The sequence below is a fragment of the Oratosquilla oratoria genome, chromosome 16 (assembly GCF_046742065.1).
Source record: "Oratosquilla oratoria isolate Oo_2021 chromosome 16, ASM4674206v1, whole genome shotgun sequence".
Lineage (NCBI taxonomy): Eukaryota > Metazoa > Arthropoda > Malacostraca > Stomatopoda > Squillidae > Oratosquilla > Oratosquilla oratoria.
This window is the reverse complement of record NC_134792.1, coordinates 16,332,712-16,347,354: the sequence shown is the minus strand read 5'-3', so window position 1 is coordinate 16,347,354 and position 14,643 is coordinate 16,332,712. Positions and strand designations below refer to the sequence as shown.

The window sequence follows — 14,643 nt, the reverse complement described above, 5'->3', positions numbered from 1 at the left end:
CATGCTAGAGAGAGTAGACCAAAGCTTCCGAAATCGTCTGAATCAGTGTATTGACAATGGAGGTGGACATTTAAAAGATATTGTTTTTAGAACTGTGTAAAAGTAAATATCCCATGTTGTGTGACAGACATAAAAGTAGAATAAAGAATTGTGAAGTGTAAACACTTTATAATTCAATCCCCAAATCGGGAAGTTTCCGCGCCCCACCCTGTACTTCTCACCTCATCTCGAACACATTCAAACTCCTTCTCTCTTCCTCTCTTATGTTCCATTACCCAATATGGCAAAAGACACAAACAGCTGATCAAAGGAGAAACAAAATATTAGAACACCTTTGCAAACTAAACACATTAAATCCCTACAACTACATCAAACAACCTCCAGAGCATAACAAACAAGCAGCTTCCCTTAACTTAATGTACTCTTCCTTCCTCCACACAAAAATAACACGAGAAACCATACATCACATCCCATCAGGCCACTTTCCAATAAAGATTACCACAGGACTTGAGGGAAAAATAAAACCTACTTATAAGAAAATACTCATACACTGCAAAAAACCAAACTGACAAAAATATATATGTAAAACTGTAAAGAACTTGGAGACATTTGCTATAGATCAATTTCTACTCATTAACAGAAGTGGATGAATAGTAATGACCATTAAGAGAAACAGCACATTACGTTCCATGAGGCTACAAGAAAAAATACAACCCCAACTACACACTTTATCAAAAGTTTTTGATAAAGTATCAACTTATATGGAAACAGAGGGCATATTAGAGGACTAAGAGGATGAAAGATTTCCTGAAGGGCAAGTAAACGAGGACAGAAATAAAGGATAAGCCATCAGGATGGAGAGTGGTGACCAGTAGAGTTCATCATGGTTCAGTGCTAACACCTATAATATTTTTTTATCTGTGCGAATAACATGATGGAAGTTACAACAAGCTACACTATGAAGATGCAAAAACTATATGAAAAGTAATGAATGAAAAACTGTCAGCTACTGCCATAGAAAGACCAAAACACTATTTTACATGGACCCAGGATTGAAAAATTAATTTCAATACCAAAAAATACAAAGTATTGAAAATTGGCAATAGCTCATAATGACAATTTTTGAACCCTTGGAAGTGAATCCATTACAAAGGCAAAAGAGGAGAAAAATTTGGGAAAGTTGACAACATACAACCTGTCACTTAACAGACACATCTGTAAGATTGTGGGAGAATCATATGGAGTGCTGCAGAACAATAAAGTGGCTTTTCACTACATGGAGGAGATAAAAAAACTCATGAAACAATCTACTCAAGACTGGAATACGCACCAGGGGTATGGTCCCCACACAGTGGAAATACAAGGAAAACTGAAAGGATGCAAATGGCAACAACCAAATTGGTTCCCAGCCTGACTGATAAGCCATATGAGGAGAGAGTAAAGCATTAGAGCAGCTAACATTGAAAGATCAAAGAGAAGGAGGTGACTCCGTTAGTGTTCAGGTCACTAAAGGGGATAGATTACATTGATAAGATCTTTTGATTAGGGTTGGAAGGCCTTTAAGAACTCGTGAACAAATTGAAAAAGACAATGTCTGAAGTATGTGAATAAATATATTTTCCATACATACACATAAATACTTTGGAATATTTTAGAAGGCAGCTCATGCTGGAACAATAAATTAATCTAAATCTAAGTATGATAACTGGTGAATAAGGAGATATGGCCCAAGTTGGAACATATGTGAACTTGTAACCAGGTATGAAAAGTGGAAAGTAAGTGATAGGACCCCACATGCATTGTTCCTTTCCTGTATACTACAATTAGGTAAACAGATATATCTCACAGTTTATCAACAAAGCCACTCTTTACTTCCCTTACCCAGTTTCCACTACTGACACAACCAACCACTTTACCAAACTCAAATTCACCTTCCCCTTTCAATTTAGTTTCACTAAATGTTACCACATCTATCTTCACACAAACATACCACCAGTTTCCTCCTGTTGTTCTTGCTTGTTCCAAATCCATATACATTCAGATCAAATTATCGCAATTCTGGAGTCTTCCTTCCAGACCCTCTTTTGCCTTCAATCATTGCAGGAAAAATTTACTGAGATTTTTAGTCCCCTTACTCCATCCCAATTAGCCACCCTCTTCAACACATGGGGATACTGTGGCAGCATTCTTATCCCTTCCCCATGCATTAGAAAATGAAGTCATTGAGACTAAGGAGTGGTGAAGAATAAATTCATCCCAGTGTTTTTGTTTTTTTTCTTCCCCAAAGGAGGTACAGACAAATTAAAAAAAAAAAGTAGCCCACCCTTCCTCTATAGGAGTAAATTCTTCTCAGACATGGATCAATACTGTGTGGTTTTGGTCTGCATTTACTTATGTAGTCATTACCCTAGTACAGAGAATAGTATAAAATACAACTAATACATCTACATATCTAACAGTCTTAATCTAAGAAATGAAACTATTTGAATTATGAATTTTCAAGAGCAATGCAGCAGTTCTTGCATATTGATACAATGACTCAGGAGCTATAACCTAAATCTGAATAGCAAAGACCATTGTGGTAAAAGGATATTCACCCATATAATCATGGCTTTTTTAATTATTAGTGGAAAAGTTAAGAACACATGAAGTGAGTGCACAAAATTCTGAAAGTCAAACAAGTCTTTACAGGTTATCAATCCCCAAAATTTAGTGGTTGTCCCTCAGTAGAATGAAATCATCTGGCAATTGCCAGTATAAAATGTGTCAAGGGTTGCTTGGACAATCTATCCATCACTCAGTAGCCTTGGTTTTTATTTCACAAGACCCACAGCTCTGAGTAAAAATTTGATAAATTCCTTTAAATATGCTTCAGGGTGAGGCAATTATACAGTATTGTTACCAATGTAACATGCAGCAGCTATGCTACCCAAAATCTTGGTGAAAACTCTAAAACCCACATTATGGCTTTTATACATAACTACCACTTTGAGTTTCACTTACAGATGACATCCCAACAGTGACTGGTAACTGTCCCCAGGCCCTCCAATAGATCTCTCTGGGAAGAAACACTGAACTGTTATCTATAATTTTAGTGTGGATCTGTTTTTATGTCACAAGTCATAGGATGGAAGCAGTAAACAATTGTCAGCTTTCCTTATATTTGCTGGTGGAGGAAATTTAATAAAAGATGAGAGATCCTGGGCCCAGTTCGAATTATGAGCATCAGCCCATCAGGGATACATATCCAGAAGAGAGGTTAAAGTGATGATGGGTTTAGAAGATGGTCAGAAGACATATGATTCTCTCTGAATCTTGCTAACTACCAGTTGCAGGTACATGTCATTAGTCCCACATTCTATCCTTCTAAATAGTAAAACACCTAAGAATACTCGCAAAGCCTTTCAATACTGGGATGAACTTACCACTACCACTTGTATAGTGTATGTCATTACTTTAAACTGTACTATCATTTAATGATATTTCCACTAAAAACCTATACAAGTAATTCCCAATACAAGTAGTGATACATAAAACAATTATAGATTCTGACAGAACAACTATTAATAAATCAATTGTTGCTTCAAGTTCTGCAGACTGGAAACTTGAAGTCCTACAATACCTGGCAATGGTCCTTGGACCCTCCCATAGATCTCTCTGAGAAAAAACCTTGGACTGATGTCTGCACTGCATTGGTGTGGGAATGTTTATGTTACCAGCTGATAATGGCAAAAGGATGGGAGCAGTCACTGATTGTCAGTTCTTTGTGTTTAAGGTGGAAGAAATAGACAAAGATGATAGAGATCTCGGGGCCAAGTCCAAAGACCAACTGTCAGCTTCTTATGGCTGCAGTAAGGAAGTTGAAAGAGTCTGAAGATGGATGGCAGGGAGTTAACTCCTTCTGACATCCTTCTCACAAGAACACCTCATGCAAGTACCCATCCTCAGTCATACAAATCTTATATTTATGAATAAACTTTTGCTAAACCTCCCTAAAGGTTGGAGAGACGACAAACTGAATTGAAAATAAAAACTAGATATGCAGATATTCCAATTTTTCTCTCTCTATCATTAACTTTGGATGAAAATACGAGCCATGTATTAACAATAATATAACAAAAATTTTGACCCTAAAAGTCTATGGTAACACAAAGCCCTAAACATCATTTCCATAAACCAAAGTTTTAAACCTTGATTTCTGTATACTACCTTTCTATTCCATGCTTACACCCATATCAAATTAAGGCCATCATTTTATGGGATTCTCCAACAATTAAAAGTTCACCCATATCAGTGTAGACAACTACTATACAGAGCATTTACCCAATTATGAACCACAACTTGATCAAAGTGTAAGTAGGATACAGGGATATCACTTCATCCACAAGGTGCTGATAGAAGGGATGTTAAATGGGTTTATGGTGTTAAGGGTTCTGGCACAGAATCAGGTTCCTGTCATTTTTGAGGTGTTCTATGGGATGTTATTCTATGGAACACATAGGATGGTGTTCTATGGGAGACATGGAATTTAAGAGAGGCAAAGAGGAAAAGTTTAAATGTGTTTGAGATGAAATGTCTGAGAAGTATGGTAGGGGTTACTAGGTTGGCTTGAGTGAGAAATGAGGAGATGAGGAGGAGAGCAGGAGCAGAAAAGGAAATGGCAGATAGAGCTGATGAAAGAGCATTGGGATGTTTTGGACACATGGAAAGAATGAGTGACAAAAGATTAATGAAAGAGCTGTGAAAGGCAGAGGTGGAGGGAGTGAACTTGAGGGGACGACCAAGGATGAGATGGATGGATGGGACGAAGGGAATGTTGAGAAAGAGGGGGTTGTCTGTTGAGCAAGGATGGGAAAAGGCAGTTGTCAGGGATGAGTGGAGAATGGCTGTGTATAGATGATACTGTTATGCAAGGAAGGGAAGGGCAGGGAATGGGGGGGTTGGGTGTGCTTACGTGTGAATGATATTTTGACACTGCCTGAAGGGATTTTATCCATGTCTTCTATTTTTCTGCATGAGGGGATGGGGGTTGGGGGGTTGGGTGTGCTTATAAGTGAATGATATTTTGACACAGCCAAAAGGGATTTTCTCCATGTCTTCTATTTTTCTGCATGAGGGGAGAGAGAGGAAGGGATGCCAATTAAGTGAGGTGGCTTTGCTGTGGATGTACTGTGTCTTGCTATATTGCTTCTGACCCAGGGCAGTGGGCAGGATACAGGTATGATCTGTCATCCATTACTAGCTATGAGAGGGAGGAAAGGGTGGTGGAGGGGAGTGGAATGGGTGGGTGTAAGCAAGTGCCTTTGACTTGGCTACTTCCCTTGTTAGGGAGAAAAAGCTCTTGGTATCTATGTACTAAAAAAAGAATTTGTTGTTGAAATGGTCAGAACAGCGGTTCCGCCGAAAACAGGACATCACTGGGTATAGTTGGCCCAATAACATGGTAATATCTTCTAAGGATAGACAAGCCCCTGAGTGGCTAAGAGAGTAGTGACATCACAGAAACAGAGACAACTGATTGGCCAACAGCAGTGACATCACAGCAACAGAGACAATTGATTGGCTGAAAGCAATACACCTGCAAACCCCCAGGGAAGCCTCTGGAAACACCCAGGGAGCCCTTTGGGAGCCCTTGGATAGTCACTTGGGAACCTCTGAGAATTCCTGTGGGGATTCCCTATGGAACCCTCTAGGAACTCCTGAGGAGCCCATTAAGAACTCCCTGCAACTTCAAGGGGAGCATTTGCGGAGCCCCTGGGGTGCACTCTGGAAACTCCTGGAGAGCCCCTGTGGAACCCCTTAGAAGCCCTCAGGGGAGCCCCTGGTACTAATAAAAGAATTCCTGTAATTGGGCTGGAAACCAGAAATCCCTCAAGGGGACATGTCCCCTCCAGCCCGGTTGTGTGATTCATCCCAGTGTGTCTCTGCAAGGTTGTCGAACACCATGGCCAGTACCACACAAGACAAATGCAGGCAATGCCATTTTTGGAGTTGGATAACAAAGGGAAATATTCACTAAGTGATGTGAGGAAGAATAAGAGTTTAAAACAGGAGTTAACATTCACAGAAGTGAATTCCCTGAGAGGTACATGGCCTCTTTGTCTCCTTTCACCAAAAAGAAAGCTAACGAGGCGTCAGAAACCAAGAAGAGTATTTTGTTGTTCTTTAGAAAAATGAAGCACCTAGAGGAGGAGTTTAAGAACAATCCAGCTCAACAGCTGAGTCTTGAGGATCTTACAGATAACGATGGAGATATAGGCCCTGAAGAAAAGTGATTTGTGTCTCACTACTGGACTGGCTACTTCCTTTGTAAGAGGGAAAAAGCCATTGGTAAATGTAAGGTATTTAATAAACAGAGCTCTCAAGTTTCATGAAGTGGGAAAACCTATAGCCCCAAAGAACAACAGTCCTTGGACCCTTCCACAGATATCTATGGGAAGAAATTTTGGGACTGTTGTCTGTGTTGCATCAGTGTGGATCTGTTGACTGTTGTTTGCTTTCCATGTGTGAAAATGTGCAAGATATACAGCAAAAGTTGACAGAGATCTTGGACTCAGTCTGGAGACCAAGTGTCAGCACCTTTGGGCTGCATTTCTTGATGGAGGTTAGGTGGTTGACAGGTTTTGAAAATGAGCAGCTTTGCTGCCAATCTTGCAGAAGCACCACATCCAGGCATCCATCATACGTCTCACACATTAAGTATTTTGGTATATAAAAGAGTGACTTATAATTGGGTAAATACCTTTAGTATTAATAAGCAAATTTGACCATTGTAACTCAAGAAATCCTGCCTATTACTTTAAATACTTTTCATCCTTGTTAAACCTACTTTTTTCCTAAATAAAACCCATGTAATATTTTTGCATCTAGACCACCTATGTCAGTTGTACTACCACTACCAAATAACCTAAATAACCTAATCATAAATTTGCAAACACTTTACAAACCCAGAATAACCACCAATTTCAGAAATATATAACACTAAATGTATATTGAAAGAAAGTTATTTTTATACATATATAATAACATACCGTATTAGTAAGAGCTACTTTGTCTCTGGGAGTAATCAGGGTAACTGAGAAGTATGCCTTGATCTGTGGCTCATCCCAGCAGGGAAAACAGCGATGTGCACATGACGGGAAGAACTGTGTCACTGCAGTGTACCTGACTTCCCCACAAACCCTTCAAATTCAATAAAATTGTTTCAATTATGTTCCATCATGTATAATATAAACATGAAAAGCTGGTGCTGTCAGTCAAACTTGTCATTTCATTAAGCCACTGTAAACCATAATAAAAATAGTCATGACAAGCAACTTCCCAAATTACCAAATGCAAGATGAGGCACTAGCCCAGTGGCTGACCTTGTACATGTCAACTCTGTTCACATGACCATTCTCAAAAAGACATGATCCTATGTGGATGTGGCCCAAAGAACTTATCAACTTGTTTTACTTTGTTTCCTCTTGATCCTATTAATGAAACCCAGCAGCTTTCAATAAGCTGGCTAAAGTTACTATCTGGACCCATAGATCTCTCAGTAAAGATAGGTTACTTTATTATCTGTATTGGTGTTTGTGAAACAGAAAAGAAATTGGAGATCCTTATACGCAGTCAATGCTCTCCAAGAATACGAAGAATACAGATGGTCCAATTTAATGAGCATTTGATTAATGAGATCTTGAGATTTACACCACCCTGTTTAATGAGCATGTAAAATCCCAACTTACAAAAATCAATTCATGTATGATGCTGCAGCTGTCCACCACTAACTATCCAACAACACTTTATATAAGTTGTGTCAGTTTTGAATCAGTATTATCATCTAGCTTTTCATAATTATTATCATTATTTAGAGAAAAAAAAAAAAAAAAAGACTTAGGCATTGGACAGAGGGTAGGATGCCTTTTCACCCACAAGGAGCTAAGATAAAAAGGAAAACATGTGCGAGTTGGATGGGTGTGTATTTGACTTGCCTGGTGTATGAGTGTGTGTATATATATGTGTGTGTATATATATGTATATATGTGTGTATATATGATATGTATGTATGAATGTATTTACCTAATTGTAGTATACAGGAAAGGAGCAATGCTTGTTGGATCCAATCTCCTATTCTCTAGTTTTTTATTATACCTAGCCTCAAATTCATGTACAGTTCCAAATTAATCTATATTCCTGATTTCCAAATCATATTTAGATTTGAACTCATGTATTGTTTGAGCTAAGCTATTGCAAGTATTTATCCACCTGTATGGAAAACTGTATTTTTTCACATCCTTTAGACATGTGGTCCTCTTATTTTTCTCCCATCTTTTATTAGATCTCTTCGGTCAATGCAATCTATCCCCTTTAGCAACCTAAATACTGTAATCATATCTCTTCAATCTTTCAAAGTTGGCAGACATAGTGATTTTAGCCTTTCCTCATTTGGTTTATCTGCCAGGCTGGGGACCATATATGTATTTTACCGAGTTGTATTACACGGGAGGGGGAGCTAGCTCGTAGTGACCCATCTTTGTATCTCGCAACATCTAGTTTGTTCTTAAATTCTTGTATGGTGTTTGCACACATTGTTTCATCCAATTTGTTCCAGACATCCACCACCATGAGGAAAACTGTTTTCTTTTTCTTTTTTCAGATCCCTTCTATAACTATCCTTTTTGAGTTTCTTTTCATCTCCCCTTGTTTTTCTTTTATTCCACTTTAATAAATCTTCTCTACCAAGGACTTCCATGCCTTTTATGATTCTGTAAATGGCCAATAGATTACCGCTTTCTCTTCTTTGTTCCAGGGTTGGTAGTTCCAGCTTAGCCAATCTTTGTTCATATGCCAATTTTGAAAGTGTTGGGGCCATCTTTGTTGTTGCTCTTTGGATTCTTTCTAATTTCATTGTATTTTTTGTACTGGGTATCCATAGTGTCGCAGCATACTTCAATCTTGGTCTTATCAGTGTGACTAATATTTTCTTTACCATTACATCATCCAAATAGTTAAAAGTCACCTTTATTGATCTTAGTAAATTGTAGGTTTCTCAGACAATTTTGTTTATATGCTTCTCTGGGGACATGTCTTTGGTGATAATTACTCTTAAGTCCTTTTTGAAACTTTCTTTACTTCCTTTGTACCAATTTTAAGTTGTCCTGATATTCTTTTTTTTTTTTTCTCTTTTTTTTTTTTACTTTTTCCAAACTCCATTATACTACATTCATGTTGAAGTTCACTTCCCACTTTTGTCTCCATTCCCCGACTTTGTCCAGGTCTCTCTGTAGTGATTCAGTCTTTTTCTGTATCTACTTTTAGTAAGGCACCTAGTCTGGATGGATGCCATGCAGAATGTCTGAAAAAGGGAGGTACAGTGATGGTGGACTGGCTGGTGAGGTTATTTAATGTTTGCTGGAGAGAGGGTAGAGTGCCGGAGGACTGGAGGAGTGCCTGTATAGTTCCTCTTTACAAGGGAAAAGGGGACAAGTGTGAATGTAGTAGTTTCAGAGGGATTAGCTTGTTAAGGGGATCGTCCATTAGAAAATCGAACTTTTTAGTTTGGGGTGAAAGTGGCCGAGATTTTTTCCTAGTAACTGTCTTGTCTCAGAGAAGATACCACCAAATTTTCAAGTCATTTATGCTTATACTTTTTTATTGTGATTTTTTTTTTTTTTTTTTTTTTTTTTTTTTGAGGGTTAATTTTTGAAATTTATTCAGAGGATAGACCTTTGACTGGATATTGATTATTTTTTGTCTATATAATGGGCTAAGATAGATGAAAAAACGGAGGCAGAATTATGATGTTCTGATCAGTCTTATGAGAAAAAAAATCCAAAGTTGATGAAAAAAGCAAAAAAATAAAAAATAAATAATAATGTATATATGAAAAAATCCTACTAGTCCTTGACAGGACATAAATCTGCCTCCAAATGTTCTCCCAATTATGCTGAATCCAAAAAGGATTTGCAGTTAAAAATCGGTGTTGGCGTTTTGGATATGAATCAAGTTAAATGTGCAAAAATCAAGTTTTTCAGGAATGAGCGTCATAGTTTTTTTGTTCATGGTTACTGGTCCCCTTTCATCATTTAGGATGTTATGGTGTTGAAAGGGTATCATAGGCACAACCCTACTCTTTGTTGCCAGCTTTTGATTAATTACAGGTTTATATGATGAATCCAGTTAGTATCCACCAGGGTTATATTGCACTTTTCCTTTTCTTGGCACGATGCATCTTTGGCAACAGACGATCTTTATCTGCCATCCTAAGCTGTTTTATGGCATCACTGGTTGTTGTCCATCTTGCTGATGGCATATATGCAAGTTCATAACCAAAGATGTGGTTCAGAACTGCAACTTGAGCACAGAATTGAACTCTAGCTGCTGATGCAAACTTCCTCTTTGAACTAAAAGCCCAGATCTTTGCATGGAAGCTTTCATTTTGGTTTTGTGTCCTTCCCTTGAGGCATTTCTCTAAAAGCTCTGTAGAGGTGAGGTCTTGATATATTGCCAGGATGGATTTCCACTTCTCAGTGGGAATCTTCACCAGGAACGGCTTCTTGACTCTGTGAGACTCGGGTTCCTCTTGCCTGGCTAGTGCTCTCTGGAAAAAAACACCACGAGTCTTCTCCTTAGGACAGGAAGAATGCAATGGCTTCTCATCTGTGCTGACAGAATGCAGGTAGGAGGCCATGATAGCTTTACGCATTGTCTGAACGTCAGTATTCACACAATCATGTATTGCCTCCCATAATACTGTGTCAACTGTCACAGCATCTGTCACAGCACCTGTCACAGCATCTGTCACAGCATCTGTCAACATATTAGCTCATATGCTGTTATTTATCATACAAAAGCATAAATATTGTGCAAAATACACAGCTTCTTTTGTTGGCAAATCTATGTAACAACAGAAAACGTAATATGCAGTACGCAGCGCACACGACCCAGCCACAGTAGGGTGGGGGGGTACTGTATTATATTTTTTTTTAGATAGTAAAAATCAAGATACAACTTCCATACTCAGCCACGAGATAGCTTATGAGCAACACTTTTAGAGAAAATATTTTCAGAATTTCGTATTTTTTAATTTTTTTTTCATGATTTTCTCATGGACGATCCCCTTAACCCGCTAAGACCGACAGGCCTTAAATAGGGCTGCATCGCAAACGTCCGACAGGCCTTAAATGGGGCAGCTACTTTCAGCGCTAATAAAAACCGCGCTAAAATTGGTAGCACTGCTATATTTGGCCATGACGTAGTCCTATGGTAGTACTGTAGGCTAGCAGGAAGTAAACTGCTCTCGCCAGCCAGTGTGCCGCAAAATTTTGTGAGAGGCGTGCGTATCGTGTCACGGCGAGAATTTTTACGTATTTACGTATTTACCTATTTACGAAACTATTATTTACAACTATGCATCTGGTGGTGACCATAAACGTGCCAAAAACGGCATCAACAACCCCTGTTGTTAGTGCACGAGGTCGGGCAAAGCGGGATTCTGTGAAGCAAATCGTGTCCACGCAGCACTGCGTACCGCCGCCAGAGGCGGAGAGTTGCCGCTACCACAATCTTCTCCAACTCTCGGTAATTATTCCGAGACAACTATGGTGAGTAGAGCAATAAAAACTTGTAGGATGATGCATTGTCATGTCTACTAACAGCAGATTTTTTTCCAGAGTAATTCATAAGAGTTGATTTTTTTATGATAATTGCGGTACTGGGAGATTGCTAAATTTTCGGCCGTCGGTCTTAGCGGGTTAAGTGTAGTTGGGAAGGCTTATGGGAGGATCTTGATTGAGAGGATTAGGAGAGGAACAGAAGGAGTAATTGGGGAGGAACAGTGTGGATTTAGGACAGGTAGAGGTTGTGTAGATCAGATCTTTGTGGTAAGACAGATATGTGAGAAAGCTACAGGAAAGGGGAAGGATGTTTTTTGGGCTTTTATGGATCTAGAAAAGGCTTATGATAGGGTAGACAGAAAGGCACTGTGGGTGGTTATGCAGATATATGGGATAGGAGGAAAGCTTCTGGGAGCTGTCAAGAGTTTTTATGAGAGTAGTAGAGCTTGTGTCAGGATTGGAAATGGAGAGAGTGAGTGGTTCGAGGTAAAGGTGGGACTTCGTCAAGGATACGTTACGTCGCCCTGGCTGTTCAACTTATACATGGATGGGGTGGTGCAAGAGGTAAATGTAAGGGTAGTGGGTCAGGAATTGGAGATGGTTAAAGAAAATGGAGAAAAGTGGGAGGTGAGCCAGCTGTTCTTTGCGGACGACACTGCGCTTGTGGCAGGATCGGAGGAGGGATTGAGGAAGTTGGTGGCAGAGTTTGGGAGAGTATGTGATACAAGAAAGCTAAAGATAAATATGGGTAAAAGTAAGGTGATGAGATGTACAAGGGGTGAAAGTGGCAGTAGAATGGAAGTGAGCATTAAGGGAGAGCGACTGGAGGACGGGGAGAAATCCCTTCGGGCTGCGTCAAATTTTGCTCACACATACTACCTCACCCCCCATCCCACTTCGTCAAGGATGCGTTACGTCGCCCTGGCTGTTCAACTTATCCATGGATGGGGTGGTGCGAGAGGTAAATGCAAGGGTAGTGGGTCAGGGATTGGAGATGGTTAAAGAAAATAGAGAAAAGTGTTCTTTGCGGACGACACTGCGCTTGTGGCAGGATCAGAGGAGGGATTGAGGAAGTTGGTGGCAGAGTTTGGGAGAGTATGTGATAGAAGAATGCTAAAGATAAATGTGGGTAAAAGTAAGGTGATGAGATGTACAAGGGGAGAAAGTGGCAGCAGACTGGAAGTGAGTATTAACCCCTTCCATACGGTGCCGCACACGTAGGCGTCATGGACTTAGATCTCGGTGGCAGCAACCAATGCCAGCCGTACGACGTGTTGTAATAATACTCGCATCATAAAATATAGTCACCGCTTATATCGATCGTTCTCTCTTCACCCGTGAATTTTGATAACCATAGAAAATGCGATTACAAAAGAATTAGAAAGAATGTCATTATGGAGGGGCGACTACAATAAATATAATCAAGACGCCGATATGGCAGCCTCGCGAATACACTCGCTCCCCATGACGCCTACGTGTGCGGCACCGTATGGAAGGGGTTAAGGGAGAGCAACTGGAGGAAGTGGATAGTTTTAGATACTTGGGTGCAAATGTGGCAGGAAAAGGTGGAGTAAAGGTGGAGGTAGAATGTAGATTGAGAGAAGCGAGTAAATGCCTTGGTGGATTAAAAAATGTAATGAGGAATAGACATTTGGGAATGGATGCTAAGAGGAGACTGTATGAAGGAGTGATTGTGCCAACAGAACTGTATGGGGCAGAAACATGGAACATAAGAGAAGAAGAGAGAAGGAGTTTGAATGTGTTTGAGATGAGGTGTCTGAGAAGTATGATGGGGGTTACTAGGCTAGATAGAGTGAGAAATGAGGAGGTGAGGAGGAGAACAGGGGTGGAAAAGGAGCTGGGAGATAGGGTTGATGAAAGAATATTAGGATGGTTTGGACACATGGAAAGGATGAGTGAAGAAAGACTAGTACAAGAGGTATGGAAGGCAGATGTGGAGGGAGTGAACATGAGGGGACGTCCTAGGATGAGGTGGATGGATGGGGTGAAGGGGGCTTTGGGGAAGAGGGGAATGTCTGTTGAGGAAGGACGGGAGAGGACAGAAGACAGGGGTGAATGGAGAAGGGTTGTATATGGATGATGTTGTGATTGCATGAGGTGGAATTGGTGGGGGGATGGGGGGTGAGGTAGTATGTGTGAGCAAAATTTGACGCAGCCCGAAGGGATTTCTCCCTGTCCTCTCCTTTTATGCAATGGGGGGACGGAGAGGGGGGGTTGCCGATTTAATGAAGCGGCCTTGCTGTGGATGTGCTGTGTCTAGCGACACTGCTTCTGACCCAGGGCAGTGGACAAGGTGCAGGGATGACCCGTCATCCAGGAGGTGCTCACATAAGAGGGAGGGTGGAGGGGTGTGGAGTGTATTCAGGGATGGAATGGCTGGAAATGATTTTATGCCTTTCCCTTTTTGGCCACCTCCCTTGTAAGGGGGAAAAAGCCTTGGTACATGTATGTATGTATGCATGTATAGATAGTAAAGACATACAAGAAGGTTTTGAAAAAAACTAAAGATATTTTGGGTGTTTCTATGGACTGGAAGAAGGCTTATGACAGGATTAACAGAAAGCCATTGAGGGAGGTACTGCAGATGGTTGTAGCAGATTTACTGGAGGCCACAGGTCTTCTATGTGAAATACCAGGGGCAATGGATTGATTGGTTACAGATGTATGGGACAGAGGGAAAGCTATCAAGGGCAGTCTAAAGCATTTACATAAGTAGTGGAGCTTGTGTTAGGGTTGGAAATGGTGAAAGTGAGTGGTTTGAAGTGAAGGTGGGGCTGTGTCAGGGTTTCGACATGTTAACCTCTTCCCTCCGGGGCACATCGCACGTCTGGCAGCATTAGCTGCCCGACGTGCAATGTCTCGTCATAATAATTGTATTATAAAAAATAAAGTCAGTGCTAAATTGTCCGTTCTCTTTCACCCGTGTATTTTGATAACCATACAAAACTGATGAAGCCAGTTTAGAGAGAATGAAAATTAAGTAGGTACAACTACAATAAATATAATCAAGATGGCGACTTCA

General features: G+C 40.2%; 1 protein-coding gene across 4 annotated transcripts in view; it reads right to left on the bottom strand.

The window, feature by feature from the left end:
- Positions 1–14,643, bottom strand: part of Psa (puromycin-sensitive aminopeptidase) — an 82,310-nt gene that overhangs the window by 56,917 nt on the left and 10,750 nt on the right. The window contains exon 4 of one of the 4 annotated variants that reach the window (XM_076199412.1): positions 7,032–7,182. The exons of the other annotated variants lie outside the window; for them this stretch is intronic. Coding sequence (XP_076055527.1) covers positions 7,032–7,182 — 151 coding nt within the window. The remainder of the gene's footprint in view (positions 1–7,031; positions 7,183–14,643) is intronic. 4 annotated transcript variants of the gene reach the window in all.